At 37.3% G+C, this 14,736-nt stretch overlaps 3 protein-coding genes across 3 annotated transcripts; all 3 read right to left on the bottom strand.

The window, feature by feature from the left end:
* Positions 1 to 2,017: 2,017 nt before the first annotated feature.
* On the bottom strand, positions 2,018 to 5,007 carry LOC125222803 (putative late blight resistance protein homolog R1B-16). Its single transcript, XM_048125620.2, has 2 exons — positions 2,305 to 5,007; positions 2,018 to 2,227 (listed from the first exon to the last, which is right to left on the bottom strand). Exon 1 carries the CDS (start codon positions 4,915 to 4,917, stop codon positions 2,323 to 2,325), a length of 2,595 nt encoding a protein of 864 aa, XP_047981577.2. The 5' UTR covers positions 4,918 to 5,007; the 3' UTR covers positions 2,018 to 2,227; positions 2,305 to 2,322.
* A 286-nt stretch (positions 5,008 to 5,293) lies between these two features.
* LOC125222804 (DNAJ heat shock N-terminal domain-containing protein) lies at positions 5,294 to 8,084 on the bottom strand. Its single transcript, XM_048125621.2, has 10 exons — positions 7,816 to 8,084; positions 7,192 to 7,251; positions 7,025 to 7,107; positions 6,765 to 6,918; positions 6,552 to 6,681; positions 6,297 to 6,455; positions 6,061 to 6,239; positions 5,888 to 5,968; positions 5,690 to 5,815; positions 5,294 to 5,584 (listed from the first exon to the last, which is right to left on the bottom strand). Exons 1-10 carry the CDS (start codon positions 7,900 to 7,902, stop codon positions 5,504 to 5,506), a joined length of 1,140 nt encoding a protein of 379 aa, XP_047981578.2. The 5' UTR covers positions 7,903 to 8,084; the 3' UTR covers positions 5,294 to 5,503.
* Positions 8,085 to 9,331: 1,247 nt separating this feature from the next.
* Positions 9,332 to 14,555, bottom strand: LOC125222541 (putative DEAD-box ATP-dependent RNA helicase 29). Its single transcript, XM_048125212.2, has 11 exons — positions 14,078 to 14,555; positions 12,381 to 13,542; positions 12,226 to 12,283; positions 12,028 to 12,135; positions 11,604 to 11,646; positions 11,208 to 11,281; positions 10,737 to 10,789; positions 10,458 to 10,539; positions 10,276 to 10,332; positions 10,039 to 10,174; positions 9,332 to 9,876 (listed from the first exon to the last, which is right to left on the bottom strand). Exons 1-11 carry the CDS (start codon positions 14,448 to 14,450, stop codon positions 9,485 to 9,487), a joined length of 2,538 nt encoding a protein of 845 aa, XP_047981169.2. The 5' UTR covers positions 14,451 to 14,555; the 3' UTR covers positions 9,332 to 9,484.
* Positions 14,556 to 14,736: the final 181 nt, after the last annotated feature.

The following is a 14,736-nucleotide window of genomic DNA, read 5'->3' as shown; positions in this document are numbered from 1 at the left end:
AAAAATAAACTGAAACCACAAATTCAGCGAAAAAATAATATTACGATTATCAGAAAGACCTCTAGAGTCGAGTGTGAATTTTTATCAACTGTGGTTCACAATTTCGCGGGAAGTTTTGGGGATTGAATTAGAGACTCATTTTCAAGTTGTGGGGAAGCTTTTGATTTGTATTTCACTTTTCTTAAACCGTGTTTTGGCGCAACAGAATCCAAAATGTACATTTTTTCTTGTTTTTTGTCTATTTTAAAATTGGAGACTAAATGACAAAACTAAATTAGCAACTACTCCGTTTAATTTTCCTTTTAATGTCGATTCGATACCTTGTTTTAGTTTACTTTTTTTTTTAATTGGCCACTAATGGATAGAGTATTAATGGAGTACTTATAATGGAATGGAATAGAATAAAGAGAAGAAAGAATAGAAGGGAGATGATAATGGAATGACGATTCATTTTATTATTGTGCTTGGTAAGTGAAAGGAATTAAAATGAAATGGAATTACTATTTGGTTGTGTATGCGTGCGCGGGTGAGTGTGAATTTTTTTCAATTATTAAAAAAATTTCAAAATTGTAATTTTATTATAATATCTAAAGATTATAAAATTGAGGAGATATTTTTTTCAAATTGAAATATAAATAAAATATTGTATAATTTTGTTAAATCTAAAATACGAATAAAATGAAAATGGATTGTAATGACTATTCTTATGGTAAATGGAAGGAATGGCCTATTTTCTATAGTAGTATACTATAACACACACTGACACACACACTTTTTTTTATAGTAGTATACTAAAACACACACTGACACACACAAAAACTCGAGTTATTTTTTTTTATGAATAAATAAATAAATAAAAAGAACCAAACCAAACGTTTATATCATACACTCGGACATACCCGAGGGAAGTACGAGAGAGCTAGCCACAAGTCGGCTAAAACAAAGCAATAAGGTAAAGACCAAGAAAAAAAAAAAGGGCAAAGTTTTCAACTTTCTTCAGTGAACTTTATTTACGTCTTTGATCATCTTGTGTTGTGCTTAACACTACTATGAGTTTCCTGATCCTCTTAATCACTTTGCTCTTTGAATTTGAAACTAGATTGCTTTAATTGCTTGATTATCTGAATTGAGATCTTTAGTACAGTTTAAACGCTTCTTTCAATTATTGGCCACTAATTGATATGAATGGGCTTCTTAGTAGTATAATGAAATGGAATAAAGAGAAAATGAAATGAAGGAATAATAGAATGGAGATGAAGATAATGGAATGGAGATTCATTTCATTCTTGTGCTTGGTAAGTGAAAAGAATTAAAATGATATGGAATTGTTGTTTGATTGTGTGTGTGCGCGCGCGGGTGTGAGTGTTCAGTGTGTGTGCAGGCAGTGCAGTATGTGTGTGTGCAGTGTGGAATTTTTTTTCAATTATTAAAAATTTCAAAATTTTAATTTTATTATAATATCTAAAAATTATAAAATTGAAGTGATATTTTTTCAAATTGAAATATTAATAAAATATTGTAAAATTTTGTTAAATCTAAAATACGAATAAAAGGAGAATGGAATGTAACGACTATTCTTTTGGTAAACGGAAGGAATGGCCTATTTCTTAGTAGTAGTGCATTATTTTTGCTATACTGAAGAGGATTGAACAAGAAACTCGTTTCTTGAAGGTTTAATACTCGAACACACACATATAAAAACTGGAGTTGTTTTTAGCAAATAAGATTAAATTAGTACATTGTAAATCTTGACATTGTGATGACGGTGATAGCTTTTGAGAAAATGGCAACCGAAATTGGCACAAGATTAGACATGGGCAGTCGAACGGCCTCTTATAAGTTATAAGACTGTAGTAAAGATTTTAATTCAGATAATCAAGCAATTAAAGCAATCTAGTTTTAAATTCAAAGAGCAAAGTGATGAAGAGACCAGGAAACTAATAAAAGCCACCAAACTATATGCTTCATGGAATTGTATGAACATATATACTAATTTCATGATGAAGCTCAAAGTCAATATTCAAGAAAATCATCTTATAATAGTAGTGTTACGCACAACACAAGATGATCAAAGACATAAATAAAGTTCAGTGAAGAAAGTTGAAGACACAGCAAGTCAAAAGTGTTGGGAAGTCAAGAAAGAGGGAGTTGCGGCGTGCTGGCTCGTTCCATAGTCTCCCGACACGCCACCTGAGGATAAAAAGCTCGTAGCATCCGACTCCTTACACTTGAACATTTGAACAATGAACGTTGCTGGAACCACACTGCATTCAAAATATTCAAGTTGCTGAAATGGTTGGTTACCTTTTATAAGTGTGATCATCAATTGATGGTGTTTGAGATACGAAGTTTGAGATCTTCGTTGCCGTATTCAGATTGCTCCTCCACAATCCTTTCTGCTGATGCCACTACGGATTTGGGGCACAGTTCTAACTCGATTAGTTGGAGTGTTGGGATTTCACCAATGCTGCAAGGGATTTCCTTTAGATTCCAACAGTGTTTTACATAGAGGTGGCGAAGTCTAGGGAAGTTGGTCTCATCGGCTATCCAACGGAAAAAATACAATCTTTCAAGAGATAGAAACTGCAGTGAACAGAACACCTCTCCATCTGCTACCTTCCACTCTTCTCCTTCTCCTTCTTCTTCTTCACCTTCTTCTCCTTCACATGTCAGCTTATCACTCTCAAATGTGCAATACCTTATCGTGAGCACTTCCAGCTTATGTAGTGCACACAGAGTCGTCGACACTCTTGAATTCATTGTACACCCATCCAGAACTAGTTTTCTGATATGACAAGGAAATATAACTAGTTTTCTGTCTATGGTTTCGATACACCTGCATTTTAATATTTCGAGTTTGTGAAGATGGCTAAGATCAAATATCGTGGATTCCCTTCGGAATTTATCATCAATTGCCAACCTTTTGATATTTGGTATGCTTTTGAAGAAACCATCCCAACTTGATTCCTCTTCAGTTAGACTCGTGAATGAAATCATTTGCAGATTCTTCATAACACTATAGTTCATTTCCTCATCTTTTAACAACTCTAATCCTGCCACCTTGACATTTCTTAACTCAGAGAGCTGCCAAAGCTCAGACGGCACATCAATCTCGCAATCAAGAGCAATCAAGGTTTGCAAATTCCGCAGTCTTGATATTCCTCTAGGTATATTTAAATGGTCGTCAACAACTAAGAAGCGTAAGTTGACAAATTCAAATATTTCAGTTGGGAACTCATTGAGATTGAAATCAATGCAATACAATACCCTAAGCAATCTTGACGCAGAAAAGACACCAAATGGTAGCTGATTGTAGCTAGAACCAATGCATATAGCAGATCGAGTAAGTGACATGAGCACTGTTGAATCATCAACATACTCCATATTAGCTGATTTGTCATTCCTCACTCGCCGTGGATTAGAGAATGCGACATTGGGATCATTCTTCACATACAGAAACTTGTCTTCATCACATTTCTTGATGCACAGATCCCTCAACATATCATGCATGTTGTAGCTCTTTGGTTTTCCATTCTTTTCGTATTTACTAACCATAAATAGATTTCTCTCTATTAGAGACTTTAGCCAATCCTCAGCTTCTTCCTCCAAACTTCTTTCCCCATTTGATTTTACAAATCCCTCTGCAATCCACACATACACGAGTGTGGAGCCTAAAATCTCGTAGTCTTCAGGGAAAGCTCCCATGTATAAAAAACATGGTTTCAAGTGATTCGGCAAGTGGTTATAACTTAAAGACAATATACTAGAGAATTTCTCATCTGATCCAGAAATTGCTGCTATTACATTGTCTCCAATTTTCCTCCAAACGTCTTCTGATCTTTCCATCTTAGATAGCAGCCCTCCAATCACACGGATGGCTAGAGGAAGCCCACCGCAATGCTTGGCGATCTTTTGACCAATCTCATGTAATACAAGAAGACACCCCTCTTCTCCAAACACAAGATGGCGAAGCAGATTCCAACTTTCAGCCTCGCTAAGCAACCGAACCTGATGTTGTGGACTCGAAGAGTCAGCATAGTTCGCCACATCAATTTCCCTAGTGGTGATCACAATGCGACTCCCGTTGTTGTTGTCCGGGAAGTACATCCTAATCTCATCCCAGAATTTAGTGCTCCATATATCATCTAATACAATCAAGTACTTCCTGCCATACAAGCTCTTATACAACATATCTTTTATCTCATGTATTCCCTTTTCCTTATGTTGATCAAATTCTTCTTTTTTGATTATGCAACTAAGAAGGCTTACGAGAATTTGTGGCAGATTGTAATGTTGTGAGACTGTGGTCCAAGCACGATATGCAAAGTGATCAACAATCAAAGGATCATCATAAAGCTTTCGAGCGAGAGTGGTTTTACCTACACCACCCATACCAACGATGGGGATGATCTCCAGCTTTGTCCGCATCCCGGTCAGCCGATCCTTGAGTTGCATCAGATCTTCTTCAATTCCCACCAAAACACTGGATGGTGAACTGCTAGACGGCATCTTCTTATCCACGAGCTTCACTTGTTCCATAGCAGAATCAAGTTCTGGAAGCATCTTCTTATCCTCCATCTCCACGAGCTTCTCCGCTTTCTCTATAACCAAATCAAGATCTTGTGTGACTTGGTGTAGATCTGGTGTGGCCAAAGTGAATATGAAGCAATCAGATCCGGAGAGCATGTGATGAACCATGTGGGATTCAAGGATGTCTTCAGCTTGATGTGCTACTTCTCTTATTTGGGTGTCTAGTTTGGTGAATGAAGATTTACTATCAAGGAGCTTTTGAAGAGAAGTAGCTTTGTCAAGGAGGGATTGGAGTTGAGGGTTGTTTTCATTAACGATCCATCGTGGTTGGTGAGGATCGAGGATTCCTTCGAGAATGGTGATGAGAGGTTGAAGATTGTAAGCCATTTTTTTTCAGATATCTTCTTTCTCAGTAGGAAAACAAAGGAAAGCTAGTTGCAAATTGCAATCACACAAAAAAAGATGATTGAATCTATAATAACTTACTGCTCATTTCCTCTCTCCTCACATCCCCACCTACACGACTTTAATTATGGGTCCAGTACATTAATTTGCACATCTCTCTAACAGATGAGATGTCTTTCTCGAATTTCCTATCTCGAATTTCCTAACAAAGGAAAGAAAGCTTGTTGCAAATTGCACTCAGCACAAAAAAAAACAGATGAATAAAATCTATAACAACTTAACTCAGCTGCTCATTATTGACTTGAGCAAATAATATAAAACTGTATGATAGATAGAAATACATAGAAATTAAGCAAAATTTTCAAACAGATAATCAATTTTACTTTCTTGCAAAACTACAAACAACCTCTTGAAAATGAGACATTTTCTCCAAAACAAAACAACATGAAATAATCAATTGTCTGAAACAGACACTTTCTTGTAAGAAACTGAGCCTGTACTAAAACACCAATTTTTGTTCTAACAAACCAGCTTGTTTTTGTCTAACAGAAGCAATAATCTGTTACACTCATCTTCCTCTATACACAATTTCATCGTCATCAACGTCAAACGCCGGGTTACAGAGACACCTGAAGAGCCTTCCTATGCCCTATCATACATGAATAGCAATCACACTCAACTCAAGTGCTACTCATCTGGTTCAAATGAGTGTCTTAGTGTGTGTGTGTGTGTGGAAGAAGAAAGAGAGAGAGACCTGTGTAACAAGAGGTGTTTTGTAATTGAGTGGTCTGTGAGAGTCCTCATCATCACTACTATCAGAGCTGCTCTCATCTTCAACTTTCTTCTTTGATGTTCCACCATTTTGATTCAACTTTTGACTCTAAATATAAACAAAATTGATCAAATCACACATTCATTAACAGATCATGTCATCAATGGTGCAACAAACTACCTGAAAAACTCTCCCTAGATTTTTCAGAGCAACGGTCCTCCTCTTGAGCTCTTCCCTCCTCACATGGCTGTCTTGAAGCACCTACAAAATGAGTTCAAATCTGTTGTTGCGAGTCGGAAAAAAGTAATTTTGAAGAATAAAAAAAAAACAAAATGTTACAAGAGCTAACCTACCATTTGACAGACATGAGCCAGAGTGATCTCAATGTCTACCACATTCAGTTTCCACAGCGAGTTCATGAGCGCCTCCCTGTTCTGTCGTAGATGTGCCTCCACGTCGTCTTCCTCACCACCACCTTCGATCTTGCACTGTCTTCTGATGTCATCCTGGAGCTGCAGCAGCTGAAAAGCACCTGCACGAAGGTGCGTTTAACTAACTTTGATAAGAGATAATAAACAAGCGTTAGTACCTTTTGCTGCTGTGAATTGTGACTTCCAAAAGTGTCCCTTTGTGCGAACCCACTCAGCAACGAACGGCACCCCTAGATAGAGGGCTTTCTTCCCCAGCTGCAGCGCCGCCTGCCTCGTGTATATGTATCCAATGGTGTTCAGCATTTCAGCCCCAAAAGCTGCAGAAAGTGAAGGAATATATCTCCTAGTTCATGTTTTTGAAAGACGTCTAGAGAGATTATTTGTTGCAAAGTAAAGTTGGATTATATACTAACATGCACGCGAAAGCCTCTCTGCTTCTGATTCAGCTTTTCTGATGAAGCCATCTTTGTCACCACTGACATATTGCTGAAGAAAATCTCTTAGCTTCACAGCAAGCTTTTCCTCTCTCTCTCGTTGAACCGCCTTTATCAGAAATTCTCAGTTGCAAAGTGAGAACATAACCAGCTAAAAAGGGTAATATTTTGGAGAGTAATTACCAATACTACCTTGAGTTTGTCATGGACTTTTTCTGGATTGTCGCTTTCACCGGCTAATTCAGTAGACGCCATTGATGCCACAGCTAGATGCCCGATATAATCTTCAAAAAGTTCACTCCCAAACAGGAGAGCGAAAACAGCAGTTGGATCAAGCATTGTTTCCCTGTTAAACCACTCTTTCATTATGGAAAAACTCACAAATTCCAAAAGATGCTCTATGGTGAAGGTACACAGTTGAACAGATAACAGCCTCGACTCGAAATACTTACTTAGATATGCAATTCTTGCCATTCCGATCATATGTATCTCTCTGCAACGGATCACTCAAAACTTGGTAAGCTTCTCCTAGTACCTGATGACATCAACAATAATAACTTCATTGATTCAACGATTGTCAAGTTTTAAACGATATAAGAGCAAAAGAGAGTGGGATTACCTGAAACCGCGCAGCTGCCTGGGGATCATCTGGATTCTTATCGGGGTGGACTTGCCTAGCCTGGAAACACGACAGTCGCTAAAAACATCAAATAAAGCTAAGTTTGACATAGCAAAGTAGGCAGGAAAAAACCCTATACATTGCACACCTACTTAGTTTGGTTGCCTAATTCGAGCAGATTAAACATCTGATATCATTTCAATCATCCAAAATTGTTGGATTACAATTGATTCTCTCTCCAAATCTTGACACAAATTCATGGAAAAAGCCCCTTTTATGAATTATGATCTGTCACTACATTTTGAATTTTTGAGGCATTTGTAAACATTCTCATCAAACAAAAAGCTAAGCCATCAAAAACTGCACTCTTCTCATCAACATGAATCTCACACACATTAATTATTCCATGACACAAGTATCTATACAGCAAACCCCCAAAAAATTTCAAAATCCTTTAGCTACCAAAATAAACCCTAAAACGCTACAACAAATCAAAAAACTGCATTCACCTCATCAACTTCATCAATCAATCAATCTCATGATACAAGTAATTAAAATTAGCTAATTAATGGATCAATTGATCGCTAAAACACAAACATCGGAAGAGATCAATTGAATCATAACCTTAAGATAGTAGGCTTTGCGAATCTCCTCCACGGAAGCAGCAGGGCTGACGCCAAGAACGTCGTAGAATTCAGTTTCTTTAACCATATTTGGCAGAGGAAAAGGAAATCGAAGAAAGTGCGATCTTGGGGCAGAGAGGAGAGCAGAAGAAAAGTAGAGGAAGTGGGCATGTCGGAGCTGGGGCTTTCCACTGATTCAAAACTTGATTGAATAAAGCAAATCAATGCCTTTTCCAAAAAGCTTTAATTTTCGCGGGAGGAAAACAGTTTTTTTTAAATGTCACTCTGTGGTGCTGATCATTTGCTCTGAGTTGTCTATTCATCTTTTTTCTTTTTATTAATATATATTGAAATAATGAATTTTCATTTTTTTTTCTCAAATATTACATGTGTACAAAATGATGTATGTTAGTGATGTTTCAAACGGCATCATTTCATCATTGGTGTGCAAAATTATATTTTAGTGATTTCGATTGTTCAAGTTATAACTAAATCTGAGATTGAATTACGCTAAAACGAATACCATGTGACAGTATTTCGATATTGATCTGAACAAACACGTGTTTGGTTATATGGGTTCGATTAAAATTCTAGGAATTGGGTGTGCATTTAAAGAAGAAAAGATAAGCGAAATTTGGAAAAATGTCATACAATTAACTTGCATAATTTCATGATGATTTGCTCAAAGTTGGATTTGATTGTTCAATACTGTATAACGCTTAAACTAATGAAAGCCAAATTTGAGGGAAAATTATTTGGTTGGTTTCGGTCTTATCTTTAGAGGAGAAAATGAAGTGACATTGACTTGAAATATTTTATACTTTCTTCTTTTCTCGACTGCATTCAAACTACTTTAAACTCAAAAAAAAAAATGGAACTACTTTAATCTCCAAGATGATACACGAAACAAATGTTATTAGACCATAAGTCATTATTCAATAAACAACCCACCGGATATTACTCCCTCCGTCCCACTTTAAGAGTCTCGGTTGAGTTTGGCACCGGTTTTAAGAAATACAAAGGAAAGTTGGTGAAAAAAGTTAGTGGAATGTGAGTCCTACTTTTATATATTAGTTTTATAATAAAATGTGAGTGGAAAAAATGTGTGTGGAATGTGAGGCTTATTATCAATTATGGAATATTTCAACCAGGACCCCTAAAGTGGGACAGAGGGAGTATAAAATTAAAAAAAACAGTTTCTTTTCTTTACACTTGAATCTCACATTTATTTTCCAACTTTAGGTCGTATCTTCTTCAAAACCCCACACACGATACTCTAAACATTTAAAAAGATGGACTTTCTTGAAATATCAAATAATATTAGTAATATTCCTCGATCCCTTAAAATTGAGATTTCGGACAATACAAGTTTTAATACAAAATAGATAAAGTAAGAAAAAAAAAAGTGTTCATGGATAATGGCAAAAAAAAGTTCAAAAAATAAAAAATAACAAATTTTAATAGACACCAAAATGGCGAAAATACTTTTTTTAGGACTTAGTGCAACATTGCTCCTCTTAAAATAAAAACCTCAAAGTCGTATGACTGATGAAATGTTATTACAACACTAAATATCAAAATTTGGATACAGTGCAGCTCAGCTATAACTTGGCCATAATTTACATATATTCCATTAATTTTAGTTTATGCAAGTTATAGGCAAACCAACCCTAGTACTTGCCCTTTCCTCTATTGCCACCACCACTCTTTCCTTTGTTATCAAACTTTCCCTTACTTCCAAACTTCCCACCACCACTCTTTCCTCTATTGCCACTCTTTCCTCTATCATCAGCACCCTTTCCTCTATAGCCACTCTTTCCTCTATCATCACTGCCCTTTCCTCTATTGCTACTCATTCCTCTCTTGCTATTCTTTCCAAACTTCTTTCCTTTCTTGTTCTGTTGGCTCTTAAGATAAGAAACACGGTCCGCCTTCTTTTGCCGATCCTTGCTAACCTGGTTGAGATCCTTGATCTCAGATCGGACATGGGCATTGTGTACCGGTCTTTTAAGGTTTCTTCCGCCCTTGAATCCCCGTTTGTCCCCTCGGAAACCAGAAGCACCTGCGAAGAAAAAGTCAAGATGATCAAACACAGATTTGTCTCTTGCCTTTATTGTTCAATTCAATATCGCAGATAGAATGGTTTGATTGTTGTAATCAATGGTGTCATTGCCTCCTAGGAGAGAAGACAATCATGGAATAGTAGGCTAGTATCCAAGATTACCTGATGAACTAGCACTTCCATCTGCAGTGCTGTCGTTTGTTCCTCTAAGAGATACCTTGCTGTGTGATTTTTCTTTCCATCTCTTGTAGATCCCGGTGCTCTTGGCTTTCACTTTCGCGCCACTTTCTGTTTTAATCTGTTCAAGCCAGAATTACACGCAAACAAATGTGCGACCAGTTAAGAAGAGCCAAATAAATGAACTTAAAAGGCATAATTTTACTTGCAAATAAAATGTACCTTCCCACTGGCCGTCACACGATCTCCATTATTCAGCTTGATATACTTTTTGCTTCTCTGCACAGCACAAGGATGGCAGGTCAAATTAGAATACAGATGCTCATGAGTTCGTGGGTGCCTCTCTTTTTATATTTTATTGGAAAAATGAAGATTGGTATTATTAGAAGAGCAGCTTGTAGTACCTTGTCCCAATGATATGTAGATTTCTGCTTCTGCATTCCAGAACCATCATCGGCATTGATGTCTAGAACTGCAGCATCCAACCTGTTCATTAAAGGATAGGTTAATCTCCATCCGCACATGATAGTCAAATGAACACTAGATTGCAAACTTTGGGGCATTTTGCAGGGAGTGAAATATCGGGTTCAGTGATTGAGGGCTCAAAGATTTCATGCTATAAGAAGATACCAAGATAATTTATATAGTACTAGTACTTTTTTATCAACAAATGTCACGCTCACCTATTTGATTCGAAGCCTTGGTTACCTCTCACTGCAAGTCCTGCTTCAAAATGCTGTAATTGACAGAGAAATGAAAAGGTTATCTCAAATATAATAGACCATCAAATCAATTGAGTGTAAAAACTACTCCATCCGTCCATCATGAGTGTGCATCATTGTCACAGGTTTTAATAAAATGTTAGGTGGATATTTAGTTAGTGAAGAGAGTATCTCATCAAGGGAAAAAAGTGGGCAAGGCTTTTTGTAAATAAGGATTATTTTTTCACAAAAGAATTTTGCTCTCTTTTTGGATGGCTGGATGCCTTATGCCAATTGTTGCACACTGTTGGTGGACAGAGGGGGTATGTTATAAGAGATGAATAGTATGCAAGAGATTGTAAAGTACAAGAGGTAGTGACAGGTGTTGTGTGAAGTTGATCAAACTAACAACTGTAAGTAAAGCGATGGAAACCAATAGATTGAGTAATTTACCTGATTTACAGGTACAGAACTTATGAAATACTCATCATCTTTGAAACTCTGGGCTTTCCTTTTCATGCCAGATACTGCACAGAATAAAGAAGAGAAGCGGTCAAACTATCATGCTAATGTCTATCTGCTTAAATCGTGAAACTCTCCAAGCATCAAATATCAGTGTCTATGCCAAATACAAGTAGATCAAAAAATTACTAATAAACAAAAACAAAGCATCCTCGTGTCTTTTGTCCATCCATATGAGACAAGTCAATTTCTTGAACCACAGCTAATCTGTGTTAAATTGTCTTTCCCCAACACTCATTCCAACTGATACAGAAACTCCCTGAGTTCCATCTAATACTCTCTCACGTAATATTTTATAGTATAACATTTGAAGTTCAAAAAAGGCACCTTGTTTCCGCTTGGTTTTTGGAATGTCATCAGCTTCAGTTTCCTACAGCAAAAAAGAACTTACTAAATTAACTGCAGAAGACACACAGAAGTAAGCAATAAATTCATTAACTTGCAATGGTCAAAATAATAAAGATGGAGAGGACAGAGTTTCAGGGATTTGCTCGGCCCACTTCTATGTCAGAACACATTACAAACGGTAGATGGGAGTTGACAAAAAAAAGAAAGAAGACTTATTTTATCAATACATAATAAAGGGCAAGGAAACATAAACACGGCTGCCAAAAGAAAATAAGTGGCATCAATCCTCATACTCTAGACACTGTCTCAGTCAAATACCAAGTAGCAAGCAGTTTATTGGTGAATACGAAAAATCAGTCCATCATACAGTCATACATTTACAATATTTTGCTAAATCTATTACCTTCTTAGCATCATCATCTCTGGAACGCTGTTGCTGAACTTTATTAATCACCTCCTCGTGAACAGCTCTTTTAATCTTCATTATATCAGACCATTGACTAGCAGATCCCTGAAATTTAACTTTTTGGTGAAGATGGCATATCAAAATGATTTTTTTAAAGACTAAAAGTCAATGAAAGGATGGACAATAATATGTTACCTGATGATTTTTTGATTTTGCAGCATCCCCTTCAGCTTCCAGAATGGTTTGCTTGGGTCTGTTGAGATAGGTCATGCAATGGTGGGAGATTAGGAAAAGAGACAAAGAAAATCGCAGTCCTAATGTACCGATAAGAAAGTTGATTTAAGACATACCTAAATGCTTTTAGACGCTCAGAAAAGGCCAAAGCTGTTAGTTCGTCGCCACCCAAGACATTCCTAAACATTGGATGTAAACCTTCACGAGGCAATTTTTTCACTCTTTTAATGGACTCCTTGGATGGTTTCGCTTTCGTCTTTGAGTACAATCCAAATGCTTTCGATAAAGGTCCCTTCAAAGTACTCAATTCTGCAGATGAATCAAGTATTTCTCGGACTCTGTCTGAAATCAGATCTATAGGTCTCTGGGGCAAACGCCCATAAACAGTGTCTCCATTTGCCATGGCTTGATCTATTCTAGTCATAATATCATCCATATCTTTCAGCAGCTCTTCCTCTGTTGGAGCAGGCCTGATCGGTTTCGAGAGAAAGAGATGAAGGTCTAACATGTAAGCAATGTCCTCTGATGTAACAAAAGAATATGCAGCGCCGGTTCGACCAGCTCTTGCAGCTCTCCCCACACGATGTACAAAGAGCTTGGGTTTCGGAGGAAAGTCGAAATTGATCACATTATCAAGTAAGGGGATGTCAATTCCTCTTGCAGCCACATCTGTCACAATCAGCAACATAGTCTTTCTAGCCCTAAATTCTGATACATGAATCTTGCGGGCATCATGATCCATATCTCCATAACAAACAGATGCCTTGATACCATCTTCTTTGAACATAGCATAGAGAAACTCGACATGATATTTGGTTGCAACAAAAATTAGAGTCTGTTCGTCAGAACGTATATGATCCCTTACCAAATAAAGCACTGCAGCATGTTTTTCTTCCTCTCTTAAAGTGAAAAAGCAAAGTTTCAAGTCCGGACTTATCTTCGTCTCCAAATCGAGCCTGACTAGTTGAGGATCCCTAAGACCAGCCTTTGCAAACTCAGCAAGGGCACTCGGTAAAGTTGCACTGAAAAGCAAAGTCTGACGATTCTCGCTCAGCTGTGCAAGGATCTTGTGCAACTGTTCTGCAAATCCCATGCTAAAGAGGCAGTCGGCTTCATCAAAAACAACATATTCCACAGTGCGTAAAGACATGTCCTCAACCTCTTCCAAATGATGCATAAGCCTACCAGGAGTAGCAATTATGTAATCAGGACGCTGTGCCAATTCCTCAAATTGGCTTTCCATACTATCACCACCAACTAGTAAGCTAGCGCGAAGGCCTACACAGGAAAAGCAACTTTGAAGCGGAAATTTCACATCTTACACATACATCGCAAGATTTATGAATAAGAACATGCACCTTTATGTAGACTATGACCAATCAACTCAAATCAATATAGCCACTCAATAATGGTAGCTACTTTCTATATACCTCAAATGATGTAACCATACAGACGGACAAATAAGATAATTACTTCAGTTCAAGTAAAGCAAATCCAATAAATCACAAGTACCATAACACAAACATATATCTAGCCACTTACATCTCTATAGTGCTAGCCCTTTACAGGGCTCCAAACATTCACCATCATCACTAATCAAGATCTATGATAAAGTGACCATTTTTACCTACTATATCTCCAAAGATGGCAAGCTACCACAAGCAACTCTACACAAAACTAGCTAATGAAGCTTAAAACACAGTTAATTCTCAAAATTCAAAAATAAAACAAACAAAAAAACACAATTTTCATCCGTTTGTCCATTTAATCACACCACTAATTAACAACAAAATTCAAAACAGGATCAAATTACCTGTATAGCGGCCAAGTTCTTTGGCGAATTTGAAAGTCTGAAGAGCTAAGTCACGCGTGGGCGACAGAATAAGAGCCCTAACTCCAGCCTGCGGCACGTGCTGCTGGAGTTTCTGGAGCATGGGAATCAGAAACGCCGCCGTCTTGCCAGAGCCAGTGCGTGCCATGGCGACGACGTCGTATCCTGTGATAATCAATGGCATGGTTTTCCTCTGAATGGGCGTCGGAACCCTGTAACCCTTCTTCTTCACCCCATTGTAGATGTTGAGACTCAGTCCCAGAGACTCGAATCCGCATGATTTCGATTTCTTTGCTTGCTCCTGTTTCTTCTTGAGCTCCGTTTTCGAAGCAGCCAGAATGCCTCCGGCTCTCATCGTGGCGGCGCCGCTTCGTGTAGGTATCGGAAAATGCGGTTAGTCTGTGTGGGAATTGAGATTTAGGGTTTATGCTACATATATCTACGGGAATTCTATTGTTTTTTATAATCACCTAGGATTTTACATAAATAATCATTACTTGTTTATATAAATTTATATATTACCTATTATATTCGTAACCTACCCTCTTTCAATTTGTATATTTATAAATAATTGTAATTCATTACTCACATTCTTAATATTGCGTTGTCGTATATGAAGACTTTAAATATGAAATCGTACT

This window comes from Salvia hispanica, chromosome 1 (genome assembly GCF_029641045.1).
Source record: "Salvia hispanica isolate PSC_SH4W2 chromosome 1, Shi_PSC_v1, whole genome shotgun sequence".
In the NCBI taxonomy this organism is placed as follows: domain Eukaryota; kingdom Viridiplantae; phylum Streptophyta; class Magnoliopsida; order Lamiales; family Lamiaceae; genus Salvia; species Salvia hispanica.
The sequence above is the reverse complement of the archived record's forward strand: the minus strand, read 5'-3'. Positions and strand labels throughout refer to the sequence as shown.

Excerpts from the sequence above, each read along its gene's own strand:
- LOC125222803 (XM_048125620.2), bottom strand. The coding sequence starts at position 4,917 with ATGGCTTACAATCTTCAACCTCTCATCACCATTCTCGAAGGAATCCTC.
- LOC125222541 (XM_048125212.2), bottom strand. The coding sequence starts at position 14,450 with ATGAGAGCCGGAGGCATTCTGGCTGCTTCGAAAACGGAGCTCAAGAAG. Across the intron at positions 13,543-14,077 it reads AGAACTTGGCCGCTATACAG|GCCTTCGCGCTAGCTTACTA; the intron begins GTAATTTGATCC and ends TTTCCTGTGTAG. Across the intron at positions 12,136-12,225 it reads CAAAATCAAAAAATCATCAG|GGATCTGCTAGTCAATGGTC; the intron begins GTAACATATTAT and ends GTTAAATTTCAG.
- LOC125222804 (XM_048125621.2), bottom strand. The coding sequence starts at position 7,902 with ATGGTTAAAGAAACTGAATTCTACGACGTTCTTGGCGTCAGCCCTGCT. Across the intron at positions 6,456-6,551 it reads AGAGAGGCTTTCGCGTGCAT|CTTTTGGGGCTGAAATGCTG; the intron begins GTTAGTATATAA and ends CACTTTCTGCAG. Across the intron at positions 6,240-6,296 it reads ACAATTCACAGCAGCAAAAG|GTGCTTTTCAGCTGCTGCAG; the intron begins GTACTAACGCTT and ends ACCTTCGTGCAG.